Below are 26601 nucleotides of genomic sequence, written 5' to 3'. Positions count from 1 at the left end.
TCCACAAGATAACAACAGATAACTTACCTAACCTTTGCAGGCACCGATGTCTCTCACTTCAGCGGCACCAACTTTTCAAAGATGGGAAAGTGAAGGCACGTGAATGCCGCATGTCATGCATAAGAATGCGAACGCCTGGTAGGATAGCGGTGAATTAGATAAAATTTCATGCAAAACAGTATGTAACAGGTTTAAGTTAGGACCCTGTCGCATCGCGGTGGAGGTGCTGCCACAGAACTTCGCCACCTCTGGGAAAATTGGAAACCGGCACTACAGCGTCGGACGACTATGCACAGATTTGCGGATGACACGAAGGTCGGTGGAGTTGTGGATAGTGTTGAAGGGTGTTGTAGGGTACAGAGGGACATAGATAGGCTGCAGAGCTGGGCTGAGAGATGGCAAATGGAGTTTAATGCGGAGAAGTGTGAGGTGATTCACTTTGGAAGGAGTAACAGCAATGCAGAGTACTGGGCTAATGGGAAGATTCTTGGTAGTGTAGATGAGCAGAGAGATCTTGGTATCCAGGTACATAAATCCCTGAAAGTTGCTACCCAGGTTAATAGGGCTGTTAAGAAGGCATATGGTGTGTTAGCCTTTATTAGTAGGGGGATCGAGTTTCAGAGCCACGGGGTCATGATGCAGCTGTACAAAACTCTGGTGAGGCCGCACCTGGAGTATTGCGTGCAGTTCTGGTCACCGCATTATAGGAAGGATGTCGAAGCTTTGGAAAGGGTGCAGAGGAGATTTACTAGGATGTTGCCTGGTATGGAAGGAAGGTCTTACGAGGAAAGGCTGAGGGACTTGGGGTTGTTTTCGTTAGAGAGAAGGAGGAGGAGAGGTGACTTAATAGAGACATACAAGATAATCAGAGGGTTAGATAGGGTGGATGGATAGTGAGAGTCTTTTTCCTCGGATGAGGATGGCAAACACGAGGGGACATAGCTTTAAGTTGAGGGGTGAAAGATATAGGACAGATGTCAGAGGTAGTTTCTTTACGCAGAGAGTAGTAGGGGCGTGGAACGCCCTGCCTGCAACAGCAGTAGACTCGCCAACTTTAAGGGCATTTAAGTGGTCATTGGATAGACATATGGATGTAAATGGAATAGTGTAGGTCAGATGATCGGCGCAACATCGAGGGCCGAAGGGCCTGTACTGCGCTGTAATATTCTAATTCTAATTCTAATTCTAATTCTCCGGCCCCCCTCACACCTGCCAAAAAACCCATCTTCTAATGAAGCATAAAATCCATCCCTCCATCACAGATTGTACCAAACACCTCATCTCAGACTCTACTGCACATTCCATCTCAGACTATATCCCGCACCTCATTCCAGAGTTTACTACACACCTCATCCCAGAGTGTAACACTCACCTCATCCCAGAGTGTACCACATACCATATCCCAGACTGTACTACACAGCTCATCCTGGACTGTATTACACAACTCATTCCAGAATGTATCACACACCTCATCCCAGAGTGTACTACACACCTCATCCCAGAGTTTACTACATACCTCATCCCAGAGTTTACTACACACCTCATCCCAAAGTGTACCACACACCTCATCCCAGACTGTACTACACACATCATTCCAGACTGTACTACACAGCTCATCCTAGACTGTATTACATAACTCATTCCAGAATGTATCACACACCTCATCCCAGACTGTACTACACACCTCATCCCAAACTGTACCACACACCTCATCCCAGACTGTACTACACACCTCATCCCAGACTGTACTACACACCTCATCCCAAAGTGTACCACACACCTCATCCCAGACTGTACTACACACCTCATCCCAGACTGTACTACACACCTCATCCCAAAGTGTACCACACACCTCATCCCAGACTGTACTACACACCTCATCCCAGACTGTACTACACACCTCATCCCAAAGTGTACCACACACCTCATCCCAGACTGTACTACACACCTCATTCCAGACTGTAGGAGGGCAGAAGGTGGAGGAACTTGCCTTGAATGTGATGCGCTCCATTCTTCCAAATCAAACGATAAATCATGTGGGTGTGCAACGATTGCAGATCAAAGTGGGAGGAGACCAGTGTTGGGTGGGTGGAGTTGTGGCTGTGCACAATGGGAGGCAAATACAAGCTATCTGCTCATGAGTTCAATGATTCAACATCATGGACGAACAAGGTTGAAGTTTAATTCTTGTCTCATTCAAACTGTTACACCCAATATTCTTGGTACATCTGCCACAAGAGCAGAAAAAGTGACTGAGGAGGGCTCCTGCCACTCAGTGGCTGTTGCTGCAACAGCATCAGCAGGCATCACAAGAGGGGGTGGCTGCTCAGAATGATGCCCTCCAGGGAAGGCATCATAGAAGACAGTGGGGCTGGCTCATCAGCCCATTCTCAGGACAAGGACAAATCACCGTCAGATTTTGGAGTGGCCATGACAGAAACATATGAGGATGTCACTTGAAATGGTCACTGAGATTTATGGGATCATTCAGCAGGACCTGCAACCACATGGTTTTGGTGGGAACCCCATGCCAGTTGCCCTCAAGGTGACTGTGGTACTTAAATCTGTTGTAAGCGCTCAAGGGACGACATCTGTGGCATCTCACAGGCTGCCTTCACAGGTGTATTAAAGAGGTGACCAATGCCCTACTCCGTTGTGCCACCAATGTCATCTATTTCCCAGTAGATGAGGACAACCAGACAGCAAGGTCAGCGGCTTTCAGCACTATTGCTCGTTTCCCTGGAGTGCAAGGAGTGATCGACTGTAGGGTGATCGACATGTGGCCATTAGAGCTCCCTGGGACCAGCCAGCTGCATCTGTGAATTGCAAAGGCTTTCACTCTTTGAATGTTCATCTGGTTTACATCCACAGGTGAAACATCATGCAGGTCTATGCTCATTTCCCAGGAAGCTATCATGACGCATATATTTTGTGATAATCACAGCTAATGGGGATCGTTGAAGCTCCAGTCCAAGTTGACATCTGGATCCAGAGCGACAAGGGTTACCACCGTTGGAAATGGTTGATGACACCAGCGCGGCATCCCCAAAGCGCAGCTGAAGATCCATACAATGCAGTTCACGCCTCCACTAGAGCGATCAACGAACACACCACTGGCTTGCTGAAAATGTACTTCCGCTGCCTTGACAGGTCAGGAGGCACTCTGCAGTACGCACCACAGAGGTTCTCACGATAAGTCGTATGCTCCTGTGCTCTATACAACCTGTGCAGGACGAGGAGGAACGGAAGGAGCACCACTCCGCCTCAGAGGAGAACAATTTGGATCATCCTGAGGAGGAGCCCATTAATGTGAATTTGCCAGGGCCAATGAGAGACTTGGGCGGGACATCAGGGATAACCTTACATTTAGCTATTTCAGTCAAGAGTGAGGCACTTACCTGATTACAGTTCCAACGTAGGAACTACACTGCCATCCTGCGATGTTGACCTACCCCTGTCAGCCTAACCATTGCTCAAATATAAAAGCAGACGTCCTCTGCCATCTATAATTGCACGTGGAGTGGAGCTTTGCTGAACACACTGGCTACTGAATACTGAATTGAAAAAAACCTGTGGCACATTTGAACATATGTCTACCATCCAGCCATACCCACTCAATTAGACACAGCTACACCATAATATCACTTTCAGTGCACCTGCACCGGCTAACATCTCCGAGTTGTGACTGAGCTCGAACAAAATCCTTTGCAAGGCGTAGGAGGGCTTGCTGAGCCAATATATGAAGGTATTTCTCAATGACTGCCTATTACCACACTACAACTGGCAGTCAATGAAGAATGAAGGATCAAACCTTAAAGTTAAAAGAAGAATGACCATGTCCGTCACTCCTTTAAAAGCATCAAAGCGTGCCAGCCATGAGGCGTGCCATTACATTTTAGTTCTTTACTTGGCAAGTCTCAATGAATGACGATAATGTATCCAATTATAAAGCAAATGAATGTATTGTTATCTATTTACATGTGTCACAATGTTACTTTGACCACCCGTGCAACCTTCGTGCTTATAATTCTTTAATCCTTCTCTTTCGGCCACTATGTTTTGGTGCTACCCTGACATTAGCAGCTAAGGTGGGCACAGTCTGCTCATTGCACTGCCTTGTTGCCCTGGATGACCATGGTGGGCATCCTCTGGAGGAATGGGGCCGTGAAGGCTCCATCCTACTGGGGGTCTCCAGCATTGGTGCAGGTGCATCCCCGTTGGGCTCGCCTGCAGGTGTTAAGGGGGTCAATGTCACGGGGGAAGAGGAGAGACCACTTAGCCTGGGGGTGGCCTGAGAGGAAGGCCCTGGGGTAGCTGACATGCATTCCTCCTCCACCTGTGTGCACGATGGCACCTGCCTGTCTCTCTGAGGGGAAGGGGTACCTGGAGGGAGGTCCAGGTGCCATGCCCCCTTCTCGCTTAGCCACTGCTGCACAGAGCCCATTGCTACAGCGATGGAATGAAGGTCAGAGTGCCTCTGGGTCGAGTGCTCGACCTGGCTCTCCGTGGTGGTCGCCACCCCCTCCATGGAGGAAGCTATACGCTCACATGCCTGGGACGTCATGGATTGCATGGACTCCTCCATCACACCTGCAAAGTCACACATGACCTCAGGCATCTCTGACATATTTTCCACATGTGCTCGCAGCAATTCCAGCAAACTTCATGTGACCTAGAACAGAGGACCATCATCAACGTGGGGCTCAGTAGGAGCCTGGTCCCCAGCAGTCCTCTGATTGTCAGGGATCTGGTTGGCACACGCTCCCTCAGCTGCTGGGAAATGTCTGTGTTGTGCCCACCAGATTGTGACCCTGATTCTATGCGCAAACCCCCCGCGGACGTGTGGATGTAACTGTGCTGGCAGAGGTTGCAGAAGAAGCAGGTGATGGCGTATCCTCTGGGGGACTGGCTTCACCTTCCCCAGAGGCAGATTCACATGTTGCTGGCATCCCGTCATGCGGGTGCAGATACCTGCAGTGGAGAACAAACAGAAGCACATTAAGCATCATCACAGCATGAGCTCATCACATGTACAAAATTGTGAGGGGTCTGGATAGAATGGATGTGAAAGGCCTATTTACATTAGCATAGAGGTCAGTGATGAGGGGGCATAGATTTAAAGTTATTGATAGAAAGATTAGAGGGGAGATGAGGAAAACATTTTTTACCCAGAGGGTGGTCGGGGTCTGGAACTCACTGCCTGAAAGGATAGTAGAGGCAGAACCCCTCAACACATTAAAAAAGTGTCTGGATATGCACCTCAAGTGTTGTAACCTGCAGGGTTATGGACCAAATGCTGGAAGGTGGGATTAGACTAGGTGGCTCGTTTTTTGGCCGGGGCAGACATGATGGGTCAAGTGGCCTCTTTCTATGCCATAAACTTTCTATGATTCTATGATTCTATGTTCACACGATCTTTCTGTGTGCACATAGAGCATCAACAGTAAGGTTGACACTTTATCCTTACATCTTGATGATCCAGCCTCGCCGTCCACAATGGATCTTCCTCTCTCCTCCCCGGCAATCTGCACTGCCTCCTCCTCTGCTGGGGTCAGGAGGTGCAGGTCCGGCACATCACCCGCTGTGTTGGATTGCTCCCATTCATTGTGCGTCTGCTTGTCCTGCACAAGGAAGTGATGAGTTAATGACATGTCAAGCGATGCCTGATATCCCTTGTGTACATGCAGTACCTGTCAGTCGCATGCTACATCCAAGTGCTACCAGATGCTAGAGTTGCACATTCTGTAGACACATTTGCTATGTGGCACCAAGGATGATCACGCATTCGACTGCATGGCATGGCTGCCCTCTGACAGATATAAAGTTTAACGGAGCCCACAAGAGACCATTTGTAAAGCTTCGTACGCATCATATACCCTTGCCGATCTGAGCTGGTCATTAACCTGTTTCTGACACTGTGTAACCCCAGGGTTCAAGCCCTCCTCTGCCACCTCTGTCCAGGCTGCCTTGGTCAGGTGGGAGGGTCTTCTGAGGCCATCTGCAGGGAAGATGATCTCCGCCTTTCCCTGACAGCCTGGAGGAGCACCTGCAGGGAGGCATCACTAAGCTGTAGGGCTGGTCTCTGCCTGCTGGCTGACATTGTGGTGGTGGTGGTGGTGGAGATGGAAAGATGAAAAATAACTAAAGGGCAGGTGGTGATGGTATGGGAAAGGATGAAAAATGGATGAGGGTGGGTAATAAATTATAATGATTAAAGGGAGATGTTGCATGATTGCCTTTAAGAGTGATGTCCCTTCAAGATCTTAATATGCTCTGAGCCAAGTACCAGGACGCAGTCATGTGACTCAGAGCCAGAGTCACTCTGTATCACCTAGAGTAAGGTTCAATAAATAGTTAGCTCTGTACTGTATATAATAGTCTAGCTGTAAATAAACCTGTTTGAGATCTTCAACCAACTGGACTCCACACATCTCATTTATGTTTCATCAGACACCACATCACAGGAGATAACATAGAAAGCTCTCTCTATCATGGGGAAAATTGGTCAAGCTGCTGATCCTCCAATACTGCAGTGCAGAATGATTTATAGCAGTGCTGTTATTGATACTTTGCAGAATGACAGCAGGTTCCAGCAATGAAAAGCCGTCCATGCCATATGATTGCACGTGTCTCCCGTGCCGCACCAGAACTTAAGTTTGAAATAATAATCACGTGGTAACTGGTAAAAAGGGCAGGAGCGGAGGTGCCACTAACTTTTGGCCCTGCTGTTAGAAACACCACGAGGTGCATATAATACCGCCCCTCATCTCAGACTCTACCACATACCCGATCTCAGACTGTACCACACACCCGATCTCAGATTGTACCACACACTCAATCTCAGACTATATCACACACTCAATCTCAGACAATACCACACAACCCATCACAGACTGTACCACCACCTCATTTCACACTGTACCACACACCCCATCTCAGACCATACCACACACTTCATCTCAGACTATACCACACACTCAATCTCAGATTGTACCACACACCTCATCTCAGACAATACCACACATCTCATCTCAGACTGTACCACACACCTCATCACAGACTGTACCACACACCTCATCACAGACTGTACCACACACTCAATCTCAGACTATACCACACACTCAATCTAAGACTGTACCACACACTCAATCTCAGACTATACCACACACTCAATCTCAGACTGTACCACACACTCAATCTCAGACTGTACCACACACTCAATCTCAGACTATACCACACACTCAATCTCAGACTGTACCAAACAACCCAGCACAGACTGTACCACCACCTCATTTCAGACTGCACCACACACCTAATTGCAGGTTGTGCCATACCCCTCATTGATAAATGTACCACACACTGTACAGCGTACTCCGACAGACTGTTGTTTCATACATACATTATTGTGCCTACACAATATAATTAATGTATTCCACAATTTATATATCTTTGTAAAGTTTACGCAAATACTGCTCACACATACTGCAAAGCTCCTACTCTTGTTATACAGTTTATATGTCCCTTAAAGCAGTTTGTACATTGTGAATGTTTATAAAATTTACACCCAAGGGGATACTGACATTCCCTTCACCTGACCATATCCTACAGAAATGATTTAGACATACAGACTTGTCACATTGATTTAAATACTTTTGCATGCATGGAGTAACAATTTAAGCACAGTTACACTCATGCTATAATAGTAACTGGAACAGACATACACGAATATGGCAAGTCTGAGGAAGCTACTAGCCTGGTACTAAATAAAATAATCAAAGTCAATTTTATTTAGAATTAGTTATTGCAGATCAGGGGCGAGAGTTTCTGTTTTGGGCACAATCAGCTATTTGGGCATCTATTGCACTTAAAAATGTGCTAGTTTTCAGAAGTAAAGTTATGGTTCAGATTTCTGCTCAACTTACCTTCTGGGACAGCAGCGGAGAGGAGCGGACCTGCAGGAAGAACACGGAGCAGGAAGCCGGAAAATACAGCCCGAGGATCATGGCCTACAGCACTTACCTTCCGTGAGAGCAGCGGAGAGGAGTCCTGGAGCGCCGGAGTTGGAAAACAAAGTGAACAGTGACATCACAGGAAAGCTGCAAAGTGATTGGTTGGTGAGTAACTGCTATTAGGGAGTATCAGTAAATAGCTGGGTTAGTACATTACTGCTAGGGTGCGTGTGTAAATACCTGGATTATAGCGTCTCAACTACTGGCAGACTAAAAAAGAGTAAAAATTAAGCATTAATAATAAGGAACAAGTGAGTAGCTGGTGAGTATTTTTTCTGAGTAAGGTTTATTTTAACCAGTGAACTGTATTGTTTTTTTAGTAGGATTTATCAGTACTAGTAAGGTTTTATTCGTAATTCTAAGGTGTTGTAGTATTGGTAAAGTTGTTTTTAGCAGTAGCAAAGGGTCAACTAATAAAGAAAGGAATGGCAGGGTTGCTTGAACCCCAAGAGTGCACCTCCTGTGCTATGTGGAAGCTCCGGGATGCTTGCCGTATCCTGGAGAACCATTTGTGCAGGAAGTGTTGTCAATTGTGGCAGCTTGAGCTCCGGGTCTTGGTACTTGAGCGGCAACTGGCAACACTACGGTGCATTCGTGAGGCTGAGAGCTATGTGGATAGCACGGTTACAGGTGTGGTCACCCCACAGCTTAAGATTTTGCAGGGAGAGAGGTGTGACCACCAGGCAGTCAAAAAGAATCAGGCAGGTAGTGCAGGAGACCCCTGAATGCATCTCACTCCCCAACAGGTATTCAGTTCTGAATACTGAGGAAAGTGATGCTTCACCTGCGGAGTGCAGCCAGAGCCAAGTCTATGGCACCACGGGTGGCTCAGCTGCACAGGGTGGGTACAGGGAAAACTGGAAGAGCCATAGTGATAGGTAATTTAATAGTCAGCAGAATAGACAGGTGTTTCTGTGGCCGCAGACGTGAATCCAGGATAATGTGTTGCCTCCCTGGTGCCAGGGTCAAGGATGTCACTCAGTGGCTGCAGAGATTCCTGAACGGGGAGGGTGAACAGCCAGCAGTCGTGGTCCACATCGGAACCAACGTCATAGGTAGAAAGAGGGATGTGGTTCTGCAATCAGAATTTAGGGAGGTAGGTAAGAAATTAGCAAGCAGGACCTCAAAAGTAGTCCTCTCCAGATTACTTCCAGTGCCACATGCAAGTGAGTACAGAAATAGAAGGATAAGGCAGATGAATGCGTGGCTGGAAAGATGGTGCAGGAGGGAGAGATTTAGATACCTGGGACATTGGGACCGGCTCTGGGGGAGATGGGACCTGTACAGGCTGGACGGGTTGCACCTGAACAGAGCCGGGATTGAGTTCCTTGCGGGAAGTTTTGCTAGTGCTGTTGGGGAAGGTTTAAACTAGTTTGGCATGGGGATGGGGACCTGAGTGTAGACTCGGTTGGGACAAAATCAGAAATGAAAATGGAAGGCAGAAATTTAATGGATGAGTCTGGAAGACAGAGGAAACAAAGGTTAGAAAATAAAAAAAAGAGTTTGGCAGTGCTCAAGGGTATCTATTTCAATGCAAGGAGTATAGCAAATAAAGCAGATGAGCTGAGGGCACAGATAGACACGAGGCAGTATGATATCATAGCTATTACAGAAACATGGCTTAAGGAGGGACAGGAATGGCAGCTCAACGTTCCTGATAACAGGGTTTTCAGATGCAATAGGGAGGGGGATAAGAAAGGAGGGGGAGTGGCAATTTTGGTCAAGCAAACTATTACAGCTCTGAGGAGGGATGATATGTTGGAAAGTTCATCAAATGAGGCCATATGGAGTGAGCTACGAACAAAAAAGGGGCAATCACACTGCTGGGAGTGTATTATAGACCCCTAATCAGTCAGAGGGAGATAGAAGAGCAGATATGTAGGCAAATATCTGAGAAGTGCAAGAACAATATGGCAAGAGGAGGGGATTTTAACTACCCCAATATTAACTGGCATAGTTTTAGTGTGAAATGAATTGAGGGAGCAGAATTCTTGAGGTGCATTCAGGAGAACCTTTTTGGCCAGTATGTAGCAAGTCCAACAAGAGAGGGTGCAGTTTTAGACTTAGTTTTAGGAAACAAAGATGGGCAGGTAGAAGGAGTGGCAGTGGGAGAGCATTTTGGCAGAAGTGATCATAATTCAGTCAGTTATAACATAATTATTGAAAAGGACTGAGATAGAACAGGAGTTAGAGTTCTCAGTTGGGGCAAGGCCAATTTTACAAAACTGAGGAGTGATTTAGCGAAAGTGGACTGGAAACAGCTACTTGAAGGTAAATCAGTGTCAGAACAGTGGGAGGCAATCACAGGGGAGATTCAAGGGGTTCAGAGTAAACACAAAGAAAAATGGTGAGACGGCCAAATCCAGAGCTCCCATGGATGTCAAGGAGCTTACAGAGTACATACGAACATATGAATTAGGAGCAGGAGGAGGCCACTCGGCCCTTCAAGCCTGCTCCACCATTCAATAAGTTTGTGGCTGAACTGATTACTCCACATTTCCACCCACCTCTGATAACCTATCTACATCACTTTGTAGTCCCCTTATGTCCTCTTCACAACTTACTTTCCTATCTATCTTTGTGTCATCAGCAAATTTAGCAACCATACTTTTGGTCCCTTCATCCAAGTCATTTATATAAATTGTAAAAAGTTGAGGCTCCACCACAGATCCCACTCGTTACAGCTTGCTAACCAGAAAATGACCCATTTATGCCTACTCTCTGTTTCCTGTTAGCAAGCCAATATTCTATCCATGCCAATATGTTACTCCCTACTCCATGAGATTTTATTTTCTGCAATAAACTTTGATGTGGCAGCTTATCAAATGCCTCTGGAAATCTAAATGCAATACATCCACCGGTTCCCCTTTATCCACAGCACATGTAACTCCCTCAAAGAATTCCAATAAGTTGGTTAAACATGATTTCCCTTTAACAAAACCATACTGACTCTGCCTGATTACCTTGAATTTTTCTAAATGCCCTGCTATAACGTCTTCAATAATAGCTTCCAACATTTTCCCTAAGACAGATGTTAAGCTAACTGGCCTGTAGTTTCCTGCTTTCTGTCTCCCTCCCATTTTGAAGAAAGGAGTTACATTGGCTATTTTCGAATGTAATGGAACCTTCCCCGAATCTAGGGAATTTTGGAAAATTAAAACTAACGCATCAACTATCTCACTACCCACTTCTTTTAACACCCTAAGTTATGGCAGAAAAGGAAAGCTGGTGTCCGACACCGAAAACTCAATAGCACAGAAAGCCGAGAATATAGAAAATGGAGGGGTGAAACTAAAAAGGAAATTAGGAAAGCAAAGAGAGGGCATGAAAAAATATTGGCAAGCAAAATCAAGGTGAACCCAAAGATTTTTTCTCAATACATTAAGAGTAAGAAGATAATGTTATGACCAGGTGAGAAAGGTGTCCAGGGGTCCGTCTCAGCCTTCACCTGGTCTTACTGTAAATGTGTTTAATTTTAAACACACCGTGTTTTGAGCTCCCCCTTGGTGAATCCTTGTTCACCACTTTCCAATTATAAGGCAAAGAAACAAGCAAAAATAGGCTTTCTTTGGTTTAAAGAAGAAAAGTGAAATTTATTAAAACCTAAACTTAAACTCTAATTTGGTTAATGCCTACGGATAAATGACGCGCCCACACTATCATGCATATGTGATACACATAGTGTATCAGATAGTGACAGAAAAGAGCAGAAGAAAAAATAAAGTGGATAGGTTTGAGGCAATATCTGAAGAGTTGTTACGGTTCTTCGAGCTCACTGTAGAATCCTTGCTTGTAGGCAATTCTTGCTTTTCGTTGGGGCCCAATATTCTTCTTAAACCTTGTTCACTGTAGGAGACTTTTCTCTCTTGGGGTTCATGTGTCTTCAATAGATTCCGAAGTTGGTGAGAAAGAGATGGAAGCAGACAGGAGAGAGATGTTCTCAATCCAGGAGCTTTCTGAGTTCAAATTCTCTGTGGCAAGTTCAAAAAAACCTGCAACAGCCAGTTAGTCATGTGACCAGCTCACCTAACCAGTCCTGGCCCTTGTGAATTGTCCTGTCCTAGCAGACCTTGGAATGTCTCCTCTACACACAATACCTGGTGATCAAAGGTCCATTATGGGTTAAATTGGAGCAGGAAATAGCCCCTTTGTCCTTTCAAGTACTGTCTGGTAATATGCAAAAATGTCTTTCCCGCCAGTCTGACAGCCCTTGTAATAGGCCTTATCTTCTTCCCAGAAACAATTTGAAATTTAATGTCCATATGGCAAAATTAATGTGCCTCATTCTTGGCAGGTGGGGGCCTGCATGACACCTCCACATTCAGGGGAATGAAATGCGATTTGAAAAAAGCACTTTTCATTAAAAGAGTTGAGAGAAGTAATATATAAGGTACAGAAAACCATGAATTTCTCTCATTTATCCATTCATTCATAAATCTTAAAGTTTATTAAAATTGTCTTTTCTGGGTGCTAGTGCTGCTTTAATTTCCCCTTTTTGGCATCCCAGTAAACATTTGGTTCTGTGGGGCAGTTTTTCTTCAGTTTGCCCATTGCCATGACTGCCTCGGGACTTGGTTCCTGTTGAGGTCATTTTTCTTCAGGAGAGTTAGTAGTGGGCGGGTCTATCCTAAACTCTCTTTCAGTGCTTTGTTGAGTCATGCACAGTCTTTTTACTTCAGGAGATGGGTGGTTCCCTTTTTCTCTGACTGTGGGGGAGTATTCTTTGTTAATCTCTCCTTTGTTCTCTGGGACACCCCTGCCCGTAGGTATTTGTGCAGACACGACTGTACTCTCATGTGGCACTTTCTATGTTTCTATGTTTGACTAGGTGAGGCATTATCCTCACGGTTTCTGTGCTGCCAAGTGGTCCTTTCTTTGCCTCTGCAGGTTCCTGTAAATGCTGTTAGCAACTCTGGTAGGGTGCTTCTAGAGTCTGCATTTACTTTGGAGGATGTGGTGTCTAACTTTTCAAATTTTTCAGGGTTGGCTGACCGGACAGTAGGGGTTTTCATCTGGGATTCCTCCCGGATTTCTTTTAACCTGCTCTCTTGGTCACTTTTTTCCCTTCTCTTCCTAACTTTTTGCCAGCCGTGTGCCTGCCTGTCCCCTATTGTTCACCAGCTCTCTGCTGGAGGGTCCTACTAACACCGGTACAGGACATAAGGGTGCAGGTTGGGGTTGGGGTTTCCCCTCAACCTGGCACATGTGGCAACTCCTGCAGCACTCCACCACATCTTTGTGGAGTTTTGGCCAATTAAACTGCTGTCTTATGCGGGCTTTGGTCTGTCGTACACCGGCATGTACAGCTACTGTACTCTCATGGGCCCTTCTTAATATTTATCTCTGGTACCTCTGTGGCACCACTAACTGGTGAACTACTGTCCACTCCTTGCTCTCAGGTCTGTGAGGAGAACTCCATTTCTTTATCAGTACCTCATTCTTTAAATAGTAGCAATTAGGGGCTCCGTCTGCCTCACTTTCAGACTGGGCAGCCTATGCTAATTCTCGCAGTACTGGGTCGGCTCACTGAGCCTCACCTAAGGAAAATCTATTTAATTCATTCCCTGGGTCTCCTAACTTTCCAAATAAAGTTTCAGACAGGCAGACCTCATGGTCATCTGCGGCAATGCCAATGCAGTCTCCTCTGGGGGAGCTGGTTTGATCATGGCCTGATCCATTACACATTCAGGGAAACTGCAGGGGACCATCTCCTGCCACTGCCCTGTCTCTCTGACCTCCTGTGGTCTTTCTCTCCCTATTAGGGGGGCTACCACCTTCACCCCTGCCAGATCATTACTTAGGAGCAGGTTAACCCCATCCACAGGCAAACTAGGGACAATCTCTATGGTCACCAGTCCTGAAACTAGGTCGCACACCAGGTACAGGCATACACTGTCCTCCAATACCATTCACCACCATTTTGGTGTTCACTACACCCTATGGGGGGAAAGGTCAGGCCTTTTCCCAGTAAAAGGGATCTAGTGGCCCCTGTATCCCTGAGAATCACATTGGGCTTGCTTGCCTCATTCAAGGGGTATGGGGTTACTTTCCCTTCAAACACAAAACCCTGATAGCCTTCAGGAATCCTATTAGCTTTTCCTGCACTGGCCATAGTAAGCTTACTGGTTCCACTCTTACTGCAGTTAAAGCCACAGCTTGTTCTGCTGCGCTTTCTATCAGGTTCTCTTCTTCACTGAGCGGGTGTGCTCTGATTAACGCTACAGGTTTTCCCTTTAGTTTCCAGAAGTCAGCTTTTAAATGCCCCGCTTTATTACAATGGAAGCACACAGGTCTCCGGGTCTCACTCTTGCTCACAACACTTCCTTTTTGGCTGCAGGAGGGCCCCCTGTGTCTACTACTTTCCTTTCTCTCCCAGGACTGCCTGGGTAGATATCACCTTCCCACCCTTTGTCCTTTTTGGATTTGTGGGGGTGATCAGGAAAGGTTCTCCCCTGGGAAATCGACTTATAAATTAAAGCAAACTCATCAGCTAGAACGGCCGCTTGCCAGGGTCTCTGAACCCGCTGCTGCTCTACATGGGTCTTTATGTAGAGTGGGAAAGAGTGTTTAAATTCCTCTAACAGAACTACTTCCCTGAGATTCTCATTGCTAAGCTGTACTTTAAGAGCCCTCAGCCACTGGTCAAAAACCAGCTGCTTACTTCTTTCAAACTCCAGATAAATTTGATTAGCTTGCTCCTTGTGGGTTCTAAACTTTTGGCGATAGGCTTCAGGTACTAATTCCTATGCCCTGAGGATAGCATTTTTGGTCAGTTCCTAATTTGATGAACTCTCATCTGGCAACAGGGAATAAGCCTCATGGACTTTTCCAGTTAGCTTGCTTTGCAGTAAAAGAGGCCAGGTCTCAGGTGGCCATTTTAGCTGCCTGGCCAGTTTCTCAAAAGACAAAAATGCCTCCTCGTCTTCCTCATTGAATTTTGGGATTAGATGAGCTCGTTTTAAGAATTCTGTACCCAGCCCTGAATTACACCCCTCCATATTGGCAATGCTTTCACTGGGGTTACTCTGTAACCCCCAGTTAAGCCACTTCAACTCTCTTTCTTCGCGTTCTTTCTAGGATATTCTTTCTCTCTCTCTCTCCTCTCTCTCTCTCATTCCTTCTTCTGTCTTTCTCGCTCTCTCTCCTGCCTTTCATTTTCTTAATGTTCCTTCTGGAAGGCTCTCTCTTTCTCCCTCTCTCTTTCCTCAAATTCAAGTTTCCTTTTTTTTTAGAATTAGAATTAGAATATTACAGCGCAGTACAGGCCCTTCGGCCCTCGATGTTGCGCCGATCATCTGACCTACACTATTCCATTTACATCCATATGTCTATCCAATGACCACTTAAATGCCCTTAAAGTTGGCGAGTCTACTACTGTTGCAGGCAGGGCGTTCCACGCCCCTACTACTCTCTGCGTAAAGAAACTACCTCTGACATCTGTCCTATATCTTTCACCCCTCAACTTAAAGCTATGTCCCCTCGTGTTTGCCATCATCATCCGAGGAAAAAGACTCTCACTATCCACCCTATCTAACCCTCTGATTATCTTGTATGTCTCTATTAAGTCACCTCTCCTCCTCCTTCTCTCTAACGAAAACAACCCCAAGTCCCTCAGCCTTTCCTCGTAAGACCTTCCTTCCATACCAGGCAACATCCTAGTAAATCTCCTCTGCACCCTTTCCAAAGCTTCCACATCCTTCCTATAATGCGGTGACCAGAACTGCATGCAATACTCAAGGTGCGGCCTCACCAGAGTTTTGTACAGCTGCATCATGACCTCGTGGCTCCGAAACTCGATCCCCCTACTAATAAAAGCTAACACACCATATGCCTTCTTAACAGCCCTATTAACCTGGGTAGCAACTTTCAGGGATTTATGTACCTGGATACCAAGATCTCTCTGCTCATCTACACTACCAAGAATCTTCCCATTAGCCCAGTACTCTGCATTGCTGTTACTCCTTCCAAAGTGAAGTTCCAATTCTATCTTTGCTAACAATACCCTGACAGAGTCTGCTTCTAGCACTGCTTCTGCTTCTTCAGATTCAAGGGAAAAATGGTGGGCCACTAGCCTTAGGTGTTCAGACATCCTAGCCTTGCCACGTACAGTGATCCCACACTGCTCAGCCATTTTCCTCAACTCCTCCATAGACAGTGCCTTTAACTTATTCCAAGTTACTTCACCCTGGCTTGGAGAGCTACTGGCTTCAGTTGCAGTAATGTTAGTATTCAATCACACACAACCACAAGAAAACCTGTATTGAAAACTTGCTCTTTTTTGCTTGGGAACAATTTGGCTTCCCACTTCCAATATCTCTCGTTTGTCTGTAGCTAAAATCCCAGACCAGCCCCCAAATTTCTGTTACGACCAGGTCAGAAAGGTGTCCAGGGGTCCGTCTCAGCCTTCACCTGGACTTACTGTAAATGTGTTTAATTTTAAACACACCGTGTTTTGAGCTCCCCCTTGGTGAATCCTTGTTCTCCGCTTTCCAATTATAAGGCAAAAAAACAAGCAAAAATAGGCTTTCTTTGGTTTAAAGAAGAAAAGTGAAATTTATTAAAACTTAAACTCTAATTTGGTTAATGCCTACGGATAAACAACGCGCCCACGCTATCATGCATACGCAATACACACATGCAGATAGAGACAGAAAAGAGCAGAAGAAAAAAATAAAGTGGATAGGTTTGAGGTAATATCTGAAGAGTTGTTACGGTTCTTCGAGCTCACTGTAGAATCCTTGCTTGTAGGCAATTCTTGCTTTTCATCGGGGCCCAGTATTCTTCTTAAACCTTGTTCACTGTAGGAGACTTTTCTCTCTTGGGGTTCATGTGTCTTCAATGGATTCCAAAGTTGGTGAGAAAGAGATGGGAGCAGACAGGAGAGAGATGTTCTCAATCCAGGAGCCAGGAGCTTTCTGAGTTCAAATTCTCTGTGGCAAGTTCAAAAAACCTGCAACAGCCAGTTGTGACCAGCTCACCTAACCAGTCCTGGCCCTTGTGGATTGTCTTGTCCTAGCAGACCTTGGAATGTCTCCTCTACACACAATACCTGGTGATCAAAGGTCCATTGTGGGTAAAATTAGAGCAGGGAATAGCCCCTTTGTCCTTTCAAGTACTGTCTGGTAACATGCAAAAATCTCTTTCCCGCCAGTCTGGCAGCCCTTGTAATAGGCCTTCTCTTCTTCCCAGCAACAATTTGAAATTTAATATCCATGTGGTGAAATTAATGTGCCACATTCTTCGATCTTGTTTGACCAACTTGATTTATTTTTTTGAAGAAGTAACAAGGAAGATAGATGAGGGTAGTGCAGTTGATGTGGTCTACATGGATTTTCGCAAGGCATGGCAGACTGGTTAAAAAAATTTAATCCCATGGGATCCAGGGAAATGCAGCAAGGTGGATATAAAATTGGTTCAGTGGCAGAAAACAAAGGGTAGTTGTTGACGGGTGTTTTTGCGACTGGAGGGCTGTTTCCAGTGGCGTTCTGCAGGGCTCAGTACTGGACTCCTGCTTTTTGTGGTATATATTAACGATTTGGACGTAAAGGTAGGGATGTAGGGGGCGTGATCAAGAAATTTGCAGACAACACAAAGATTGGCCATGTGGTAGATAGCGAGGAGGATAGCTGTAGGCCTCAGGAAGATATTGATGGTCTGGTCAGATGGGCAGAAAAGTGGCAAATGGAATTCAATCTGGAGAAGTGTGAGGTGATGCATTTGGGGAGGTCAAACAAAGCAAAGGAATACACGATTAACGGGAAAATACTGAGAAGTGTAGAGGAAGTGAGGGATCTTGGACTGAATGTCCACAGATCCCTGAAGGTAGCACGACAGGTCGATAAGGTAGTTAGGAAGGCATATGGAATCCTTTCCTTTATTAGCCGAGGTATAGAATATAAGAACAGGGAGGTTATGCTGGAACTGTATAACTCATTCGTTAGGCCACAACTTAAGTATTGTGTGCAGTTCTGGTCACCTCATTACAGAAAGGATGTAATTGCACTAGAGAGGGTACAGAGGAGATTTATGAGGATGCTGCCAGGACTGGAAAAATCAAGCTATGAGGAAGGATTGGATAGGCTGGGGTTGTTCTCCTTGGAACAGAGAAGGCTGAGGAGAGATCTGATTGAAATGTACAAATTTTGAGGGGCCTGGATAGAGTGGAGGTGAAGGGCCTATTCACCTTAGCAGAGAGGTCAGTGACGAGGGGGCATAGATTTAAAGAGATTGGTAGAAAAATTAGAGGGGAGGTGAGAAAATCTTTCTCATCCAGAGGATGGTGGGGGTCTGGAACTCACTGCCTGAAAGGGTAGCTGAGGCAGAGGCTCTAAACTCATTCAAAAGGAGTCTGGATATGTACCTCAAGTGCGTAGCCTGCAGGGCTACAGACCAAATGCTGGAAGGTGGGATTAGAATAGGTAGATCATTTTATGGCCGGCTCAGACACGATGGGCCAAATGGCCCCTTTCTGTGCCTAAACTTTCTATGATTCTATGATTTCTATGATTCATTTGCAAAATCACAAACATAAAATCTTCCACGAACCAGTGCAACTGGAGAGCATTTTAGAATATAATTTGCATTCAAAAAATTCCTCGATCTATTTAAGAGTGGTAACCTGGTGTAGTTTTATTCATACAACTGAAGCTGGATTTATTACAAAAAATAACCATTTTATTGAGTGTCTAGTCCACCACCTGTGAGCAACACAACTTTAAATAACTGAAAATTATTTTTTTAAAAACTATATTGCATTGGTGTGCAGAGGTCAGTTTGTGAATAAACGTTTTAAAATTATTTAAAGGCTTTTTAAAAGTGCCTATTAGTTAACTTGTATTTAAACTTAATTTTAACAGCCTCCTTGAAGTCCGCAAATGGGCGTATTTGGTGGAAACTCGCCATTGTGATTAATTCGAGCTGGGGGCATGGCCAGTTTTGTGGACAGCGCCAGCTTTCAGTGGAATGTTATTAAACCTACCTCCATCGATTGGAAACACTACCCCCAAATCGCTTGGATCGACACTACACTTTACAGACTTTTCATTTGTTTAAGTAAAACAGCAGAATTGAAAATATTGACACATAATAAATGAGATATATATTAAACTGGAAGATGAAATTAAGACATTGAATACGGAAAATGCATAGCGTTTGGCTGTAGGGTTAGATCCAAAACATTAACCTACTTCTTTCAGATACTGATTGACCTGCTCTGTACTTTCAGTATTGCCTGTTACTAATTCAGATTTTTAATCTCTTAATTTCTTTTTAGAGCAAATCAGTGAGCCGTATTAGGCAGGAGTGTGGCTTAGAGATTTGGGGCTATGGTGTAATAGCTCTATCGCTGACTGGTGCTCATTATCAGTGAAAGATATATTGCCCAGGAGCAGAGACAGTGAATTTTGTCTTGCACCTCTGAAATTAGCTGGTGTCCAGCTTGAATATCAGTTCTAAACATCAAGGTGACTTAACAGAGAGGAAGATTTATTCTGTGCATCAGTTAAAATTCTAAATCCATTTATAAAGAACACTAGCGACATCATTCAGAGGAAATCTTCCCTCAGATTGTCCAAAGATCCATGCAGCCATTAAAACTGTAAATGATGCATTAGTAATAACCCCAATGACCCTCTCCCACTAAGTGCAGTTGCACTTTGAACACTTACCTTCTTGATCCAACTCAGTCTTCAAAATCGCCTCCTCCTTATTTGAAAAAAATCAGAGAAAAAAATCATCACGAATTATGAAATATTCAGGTGACTAAAGATTTACTACCTTCACAAAAAAGTGTACGTCAATTTTCTTTTGTTTATGTGATATAGAATGACATATGAATTTTTGACACTCTCTCTGGTTTGTCTGTATCGACCATTGCTCCACCAATACTACACACTTTGGGCACAATTTAAATATCATGACGACTATGTATTGCTTGGTATAATTCTCCTGCCATTTATAAAAGAGAGTATCCTCTTATTTACTGGAAGATACATCACAGGAGATCCACCAGTAAATCTAAAAGAAATTGCCAATTTTCTATAAGAAACATTACTCTTTAAGAGTAATGTTATTACCTACAGGTGGTGCACTAAGGTGATATTTACACTGTTTGTCCCCTGTACCTGCTGATGGGGGCTGGTCTCAATAGCTCCTGTAACTTGATCTTCAGTGGCCTCTTCATCAGGCTTTGGGTGCTCAGTCTGATCACTCCCCTTTGGGTAAATGCCGGTCAGGTTACTGGAAAACACAAAAGGGAATGGCATAGATTCTCCACATTTACCACCTGGGTATTAAGCATCATCCAGACATGGCACAGAAAGGACAATTTTGCCAGGAGATTTTCACACCTCTACCAGACAGGTGATTTGATAGCTAACATGGTCAATGTGATTAATTGGGTTGGTTTTCATCATCTGGGTGGGGGCAGGAGGTATCAGAGGAATTTTCCAGATTTGTTCCCTTGTTGACCATCTTTTCGTTCTGTTTTCTGCCTCTCCCAGGAGGCCTGCTGGCAGGTGTCTGGTCATAATGCTCCAGCCACCATGAATGTGGGGCAGGGTTAGATTTTCCTCCAGTTCAACTGAGGAAAAATCAAATGGATTCTATTTTCAACATGCGGTCAAATTTCAGGCCCTGTTTTTACTGGGGAAGCATGTGCGGCGTACAGGGGATGGACCAAGCAACAAGCTTATATCCATGGCACCACATGAGGCCTAGGACTTAAAACCTTTCATACTCAAGGATGGACTCCCGTCCAAACCCACTGGGAATCACTTTCTGGCTGGTGGGTGGAGGAGGGAATGATCCCCAACACTAAAGTAAGAAGTTACATGATGGTCTGGAGATGACTGCATGGGCAGAAAGGAGGAGCCCAAGATGGAGAAGGCTCAAGTTTTATTGTGGGACCCGGAGGTTTCTCTGGCACTGGGAAAAACTCACATGACTGCAGGTTGGAACCATGCTGAGGTCCTGATTGTGTCATAGGCTATTTCTGAGGTCCTCGTATGCCTGCTGTGAGGGCCTCCAATGTTTCCTCAAACTTTAATTGCCCCCCAGGGATAAAACTGGAGTTGTGGGTCATCAGCGAGTTATAGAAACCACCCATGTTTCATTTCCAATGAATTTGATAGATTCTACAACAGACAGTGTCACATCTCAGGCTCAAAGAATTACACTTGAAGTCATAGATTTAACTTTAACAAAGATTTAACAAGCTTTAATAAAGATTTCTGTTTTCTGTTGCTACATAGCCTATCTGACCTTACAACAAAGAACAAAGAACTGTACAGCACAGGAACAGGCCATTTGGCCCTCCAAGCCTGCGCCGATCTTGATGCCTACCTAAACTAAAACCGTCTGCACTTCCAGGGTCCGTATCCCTCTATTCCCATCCTATTCATGTATTTGTCAAGATGCCTCTTAAACGTCTCTATGGTTCCTGCTTCCACCACCTCCCCCGGCAACAAGTTCCAGGCACTCACCACCCTCTGTGTAAAGAACTTGCCTCGCACATCCCCTCTAAACTTTGCCCCTCTCACCTTAAACCTATGTCTCCTAGTAACTGACTCTTCCACCATGGGAAAAAGCTTCTGACTATCCACTCTGTCCATGCCGCTCATAACTTTGTAAACCTCTATCATGTCGCCCCTCCATCTCCGTCGTTTCAGTGAAAACAGTCCGAGTTTATCCAACCTCTCCTCATAGCTAATGCCCTCCAGACCAGGCAACATCCTGGTAAACCTTTTCTGTACCCTCTCCAAAGCCTCCACGTCCTTCTGGTAGTGTGGCGACCAGAATTGCACGCGATATTCTAAGTGTAACAACTCCCACGTCAGGTGCTTTCCCCAAAGCACAAAGTTTCTCTTCCAAGTACATAGTCTCTACTAATCAAGGCCACACATGCAGTCGTGACAGGCGGAATAACCGCAAAATTCAGCCTTACACCACTGGGCAGTTTCAAGTCGAGTCTTCGGGATTGGTGTAGAAAGGTGACGGAATGGGGGAACTCTGCTCCTATTTTAAATCCCCAGCCCCTCCCACCTCACAGACCGACAGTCCTTTCCGGTCGGGCGGAGATCGGGATTTTCCTCTCTGAGCTTCGTTCAGGCGGTAAAGGACGGGAATCTACCCCAACCAGATAGGCCGAAAATACCCCAACGGCTGCTCCGTGAAAACCATCACCCCAGCTTTAATGCTTTGGGGAGCAAAACGTTTCCTTGCAAATAAAATGCTCTTTGAAATAAGACTGAGCTTTCTTCAGTGCTGTAACCATTCTAGAATTGTGCTGAGAGATGTTTGATCTACATTACCGCCCGCCGCATGAGATCTCCCTTCATGCAGTTTTTTTCCCTGCACTTTGCAGCTTCTCTGGAAGCTCGGTGCCTGCCGCAGAGATGCGGATATCTCCCGTGTGTTTAAGCGGATTTAGCAGGGTTAGCGCTGCTGATTCGCCCCGAGCCCCCGTCTCTTCAGCACCACTGCTTCCGGACAGCAGCGGCCCGGCCCCAGTTGCTAGGAGACCGAACGCGAGCGGCAGGGGTTGCTAGGAGACAGCAGGAGGCTCAAGAAGAGGACGTCAGGCGTTAACCGCCTTCCAGAGAGAGAATGGCCAACGCCATTGCATCAGTGCCATGGTACAGAAAGCCACACGGCAAAAATGCATTCATTACTGCTTCCAACACACGATGCATTGACTCGACACAGTCTTCCCACACATTACAAACATACAGATTCAAATCAGGTAATTATTGAGCTTCCTGAACATCACTCAAATCTATTGTGAATACTATTTGTCAAAGATAACTTCAAGAAACATTCACTAAATTTCAAATCAATTCTAGTGCCAAGCAAAATGAAAGCAGAAAATGAAATACAAATCATCTTACACTGAGCATGTGTCGAATTGCCAGTCACTCTTTGCCCACACTCACTCCCTTATCATCATCACTCTTCTCACAACTTCATTCCCTCTACCTTTCCTCAATCTCACTTGCTGCCAGTATCTGCGATTCTACTCATCACGCAAAGACCCCCTTTCCCATCAAACTCTATCCTTTTCACTCACCATCCCATCAAACACTCACTTGAGCTCCCTGCTCAAGTTCACTCTTCTCAAAATGCTCTCTCTCTCTTTCTCATTCTCATTCCTTCACTCTCTCAATCTCTCCCACTTCCACTCTCACTTTCTCTCTCAGCAAAGAATTGGAAGACTCACACTGCAGGTGGTAAATCCTCAATGTTCTTCTTTTCTTCACACACCTGCACTGATCTGATAGTCAAAATATAATATATTTTTCAGGAGGCAAGTAAGACATTAACAAAACACTGCAGATATTATGAGACATACATCATTTTGAAACTATGACAAAAACTTCTTAATGTATGGAAATAAACAGCAGCATATGATCTATCTTTCTGAATACAGATACACATTAATCTAAACAGACACACAGGCAGACATAAACACAGAGCCTATATCTATAAATACACACAGTGAATTGGAGTATGTAAATAAACTCTCTCTCATATAGTGACATTGGGGTAGATTTTCAACTTGCTATCCAGGGTAAAAAATGGTTTTGTGATCAGCCACTTGTTATAGAAACCACTTAAAATGTAAATGAAAATTGGGCAGTTTTTAATAAAAGACAGACCATTCTCAATACTAGACTAATGGATGCACCACAACTTGGAAGTTTACCCCATTATTTCAGTTATCACTAGCTCACACTTTCCCTGGCACGCTGCTTGATGTTTTTCCCACTTACTCTCAAATGCTCTTTCACTTTACATTGTCACCTTCTCTTCTTCACACTTGCCACACTCCTCTCAGTCTGTTTGTTATTTACTTGTCTCCCCCCCCCCCCGCCCCCCCACCCCATTCATTTGCTCTGTTCTCCTACCAACATAGGAACAGCAGTAGGCCATTCAGCCCCTTGAGCCTGTTCCACTATTCAGTGAGATCATTGCTGATCTGAATCTTAACTCCATTCACATGCCATGGCTCCATATCCTATATACCCTTGTCTGGCAAAAATCTATTGATCTGATTTAAAATTATTAATTGAACTAGTGTTTACTGCCATTTGTGGGCGAGAGTTCCACACTTTTACCATCCTTTGCATGAAGAAGTGTTTCCTAACTTTTCTCCTGAATGGCCTGGCTCTAACTTTAAGATTATATCTCCTTGCCCTAAATTCCCTCACCAGAGAAAAACGTTTACTCTCTATTTACCCTGTCAATTCCATGCAAAGTTCTAAAAACTGCACTCAAATCAACTCTAACCATCTATATTCCAGGGAATACAAGCCTAATTTATGTAATTTCTGCTCATATTCTAACACCTGACACCTGGTAATATTCCAGTGATTTGGGCGGCACAGTGGCGCAGTGGTTAGCACCGCAGCCTCACAGCTCCAGTGACCCGGGTTCAATTCTGGGTACTGCCTGTGTGGAGTTTGCAAGTTCTCCCTGTGTCTGCGTGGGTTTTCTCCGGGTGCTCCGGTTTCCTCCCACAGCCAAAAGACTTGCAGGTTGATAGGTAAATTGGCCATTATAAATTGCCCCTAGTAAAGGTAGGTGGTAGGGGAATATAGGGGCAGGTGAGGATCTGGTAGGAATATGGGATTAGTGTAGGATTAGTATAAATGGGTGGTTGTTGGTCGGCACAGACTCGGTGGGCCAAAGGGCCTGTTTCAGTGCTGTATCTCTAAATCAGATTCTGCGCTGCACTCCTTCCAAGGCCAATATATCCATTCTAAGGTGCAGTGCCCAGACCTGTACACAGTATTCCAGAAAAATCTCTTCCCTTTTAATACTGTAACCTTCTAGTTAAAAAAGTTAACAATCCATTAGCCTTTTTGATTATTTTTTGTGCCTAACCAGCACATTTTGATGATTGATGTTAATGGACACCTAAATCTCTTTGGACCACGACTGTTCCTAGCTTTTCACTATTTAAATAATACTCAGATCTATCCTTTCTTGATTCAAAATGGCTGACCTCACACTTACCCATGTTGATATCTATCTAGCACAGTTTTTCCCACATACTTAATCTATCAATGCCTCTTTGTAATTTTATGCTCCCACTTACACTACTTGTTATACCACCAATCTTTGGGCGGAATCTTACTGCCTTAGTTTTTAATGAAGGGTTGGAACTATTTCCAAGTCCCAGCTCTATGTGACATGCGCCCATCGATTGGATCCTACGGAAGGATGTCTCCGTGTTCACTGTCCAATTAGGGACAGCAGAAGGGATCGGGAGGCGGGAGCTTGAAGTTGGATGGCCAATTTAAAGGGCCTCCACCATTCCTGACTTTGGTTGCATGAGGAGTCATTATGTTGAGTGTGAGGAAAGAAAAGGAGGATCAGAATGGAGGCATGACACAGAAAAGCAGCCCCAAGATTCAATGACTCCATTCTGATCCTGTTGGAGGCAATGAGGGCCCGCAGTCATATGTTGTTCACTGACAGAGGGAGGAGGAGGCCAGCAGCACAGACAAAGCAAGCATGGCTGGAGGTGGCGCAGGATGTCTCCAGTCACAGTGTTGTAGCAAGGACCCAAATTCAGTGCCGGAAGCATTTCAACAGCCTCCTAAGGACTGTGAAGGTGATTGGCTTTAACTCCACTTGCGGCCCTGTGAAGGAGTGGTGAGTGCAGCTGGCTTCAGCACTGCAATGATGCAGCAATAACAATTCCCAGCAATACTGAGACTTGTGCGCCTTGCTATACTCCATGACCAAAAGATGCATAAACATCATTGCCACTCAGGGAAGAAATGAGGATGACACCACAGCATTATTAGTCTGAGGCATGCTCGTAATATTACCTTGGTGTGTGGTCTGTTGTTAAGAATCAGAGGATTACAAGCACTATTCAACATAAATGTGGGGTTTTATTATAACTGAACTGGAACATATATAGATAAAAACTTACTGCATGAGCACATCTGAACAGTCTTACTATTGTGGGCTCCACCCACAACTGACTGATCATGTGTGACTTGACATCACTTCCTCTGATGATCTGCTCTTGCAGTCCTTAAGGTGGTCCGGTCTTAAGGTCCCTTCTTAAGATCATCCCACAACATTCCCCTTTTTACCAACGATTAAAATATAAGTTGTGGTTTGGACTAACTATACATGATTAAACAAATACAGATAAGCAAATGTAACAGTCTCTAAAACATAGAGGAGGTTTGCTTATTCATTCCGATCTGGTTGTTGTGAGTCTCTTTCCTCATTTGGAAAGCTCATATAAATGATGACTGGCAACATAACCAATCACCGATAATCCCTCTGGCCTCTGGGTACTTGCCGCAATGAACTGAAGTCTGAGGAAAGACTCCCGGTTGTACCGTCTCTTCGTACCAGGACTGCCAGCATTTGTGTCTTCTTTTACATGGACCGACCCAATACACATGACCTGGATATTTTGCCATCTTTGGTGCGTTATTGACTTCATGAGTTGTGAAAATTCGTAGACCTCGGCATGCTGGGAGTCCTGCGACAGCTGGTCCAGTTGTGTCTACAATGTAAAACATTTGTGGTAGCCATTTGGAGCTCCCATAGCTGTACTGTAGGGTTA

General features: G+C 45.0%; 1 protein-coding gene across 1 annotated transcript in view; it reads right to left on the bottom strand.

Moving 5' to 3' along the window:
* Positions 1-26601, bottom strand: part of LOC137378595 (uncharacterized) — a 207407-nt gene that overhangs the window by 92326 nt on the left and 88480 nt on the right. The window contains exons 30-35 of the mRNA XM_068048896.1: positions 26302-26541; positions 22365-22551; positions 21761-21892; positions 20355-20589; positions 20132-20246; positions 19676-19712 (exon numbers count right to left, since the gene is read on the bottom strand). Coding sequence (XP_067904997.1) covers positions 19676-19712; positions 20132-20246; positions 20355-20589; positions 21761-21892; positions 22365-22551; positions 26302-26541 — 946 coding nt within the window. The remainder of the gene's footprint in view (positions 1-19675; positions 19713-20131; positions 20247-20354; positions 20590-21760; positions 21893-22364; positions 22552-26301; positions 26542-26601) is intronic.

Source organism: Heterodontus francisci, chromosome 17 (assembly GCF_036365525.1).
Source record: "Heterodontus francisci isolate sHetFra1 chromosome 17, sHetFra1.hap1, whole genome shotgun sequence".
NCBI classification, from domain to species: domain Eukaryota; kingdom Metazoa; phylum Chordata; class Chondrichthyes; order Heterodontiformes; family Heterodontidae; genus Heterodontus; species Heterodontus francisci.
The sequence above is the reverse complement of the archived record's forward strand: the minus strand, read 5'-3'. Positions and strand labels throughout refer to the sequence as shown.